General features: G+C 33.3%; 1 protein-coding gene across 1 annotated transcript in view; it reads right to left on the bottom strand.

Annotated features, from left to right (window-relative positions):
• The window catches only part of LOC123014412 (dnaJ homolog subfamily C member 22), a 10,163-nt gene that overhangs the window by 5,054 nt on the left and 3,363 nt on the right, over nt 1-1,746 (bottom strand). The window contains exons 2-3 of the mRNA XM_044413514.1: nt 1,050-1,197; nt 589-997 (exon numbers count right to left, since the gene is read on the bottom strand). Of these exons, the coding sequence (XP_044269449.1) occupies nt 589-997; nt 1,050-1,197 (557 nt within the window). The remainder of the gene's footprint in view (nt 1-588; nt 998-1,049; nt 1,198-1,746) is intronic.

Below are 1,746 nucleotides of genomic sequence, written 5' to 3'. Positions count from 1 at the left end.
GATACCTACTTTTTGTGTTATGGAAGAAATTTGTTATAATTAATTTTATTAATGTCCTGATTTTGAATTTTCTGAAGTTGGTCATCTTACTTTTGTATTTTTTAACTGTTATTTATTGTTTTTTTCTTTTGTTCTATCAAAAAATTATATTGTTTTTAAATGTTCTAAATATTAACTACATCAAATTTAGCAAAAATAGAGACGAACAAATCATTTTTTCGTGTAATTTTTCTCAAGTCCTGCAAGTTATACCAACATAATATTTAGAAAAAAAACTTTTTATGTTAATTATACTGTTTTAAAAACGATTAATTGATCAAATTTTTGTTGTCAATGTATTTTGATGCAAATAATTCATATGGAGCAGCAATGTCTAAACATTTTTATACAAAAATTTTGATTTGGTGATTTCTGTTAAAAAAAACCTTCACTTAATGTTTTTTGATGCAAATAATTCATATGGGGCAGCAATGTCTAGACATTTTTGTACCAAAATTTTGATTTGGTGATTTCTGTTAAAAAAAAGGTATTTTGATGCGAATAATTCATATGGAGCAGCAATGTCAAGACATTTGAATTTTGACTCACCACCCATGATGCTGGGCATATTGATAGGTATCATAAAGCGACTGCTTGAGGTCTGTCCACCACGGGGAGGTAAAAAAGTGATGTATCGCCTCGTGGACTGGGATTTCATCACCGTTGGCGTCGGTGATCTTCCCATTGAAGTAGAAATATGACGACCAAAGCGCCACATACAACATCGCGCATATTATCAAGAGAGAAATACGGCGAAGGAAAGTTTTCTTCTTGCGAGGAGTCCGTCTCCACTCTTTGGAGAAGGTGTCGAAGGTCAAAGCGGCGCAAAACACCATCACTGTGAGCCAAACATTCTCGTCGGGGAAGTACCAACGGGTCAAGTAGCTCGAATACGAGGCGAAAATCGTGAGCCAAGGCTTGCCCTTCTCACGCCCGATGTTGCCCACCACCCACACACCTGCGAGTGCGGTGATTGTTAACTCAATCGCCGATTAATAAACGAGTTTTACCTAGCGAGACGGCGAATGGGATCACCCAATGGAAGATTTTCCAGTTGAAGCCCCAGACTTCGTCCTCAGGAAGGGCCATTATCACCAATTGGCCCCAGAGGTAGCCCACCATTACGGCTGAAATGAATCTACTCGTTGAAAATGGGGGCTAGAATAAAACAGCGATTTTCAATTATGTAACACTTAATACTTTGCTTATTATAATCATAATAAAAGCCAACCTTTCTAATGTTTTGTAATAAGATTAGCAACAATTTGAGTGAATTTCCAAATTGGATTATTGTTAGGGTCATCACTACGGGTTATTGTTCATTAATTCAAGGATCGTTAAAGTTAAAGTATTTATGAACGTGAAATTACCAGACATAACGATGTGGTTACTTTTTTGAATTTCGAACAAATTAATTAAATAAAATACCCAGTGTTGTTAAAAATAAATTTGATGATTGTACGATTTCTTATTTTGAAAGTTTTATTGTTATTGGAGACAATTAATAAAACTTAGTTTCATTTTATGACTTATTTATGGTTTTATAAACAAATTTCGTTGCAGCAAGATTTAATTGCAATTTCGTAAAACTTTTGATGATTTTTTTCTAATCCTTGAAACGTCGTTTTCTTATTTTCTAAAAAAATAAAACATATAGTAAGGCTTTATTAAAAAAAGAACACAAATTTAAAAAAGTTATTATTTATA

This window comes from Tribolium madens, unplaced genomic scaffold (genome assembly GCF_015345945.1).
Source record: "Tribolium madens isolate multiple individuals breed KSU strain unplaced genomic scaffold, Tmad_KSU_1.1 Scaffold_97;HRSCAF=244;Tcas5.2_LG3a, whole genome shotgun sequence".
Lineage (NCBI taxonomy): Eukaryota > Metazoa > Arthropoda > Insecta > Coleoptera > Tenebrionidae > Tribolium > Tribolium madens.
The sequence above is the reverse complement of the archived record's forward strand: the minus strand, read 5'-3'. Positions and strand labels throughout refer to the sequence as shown.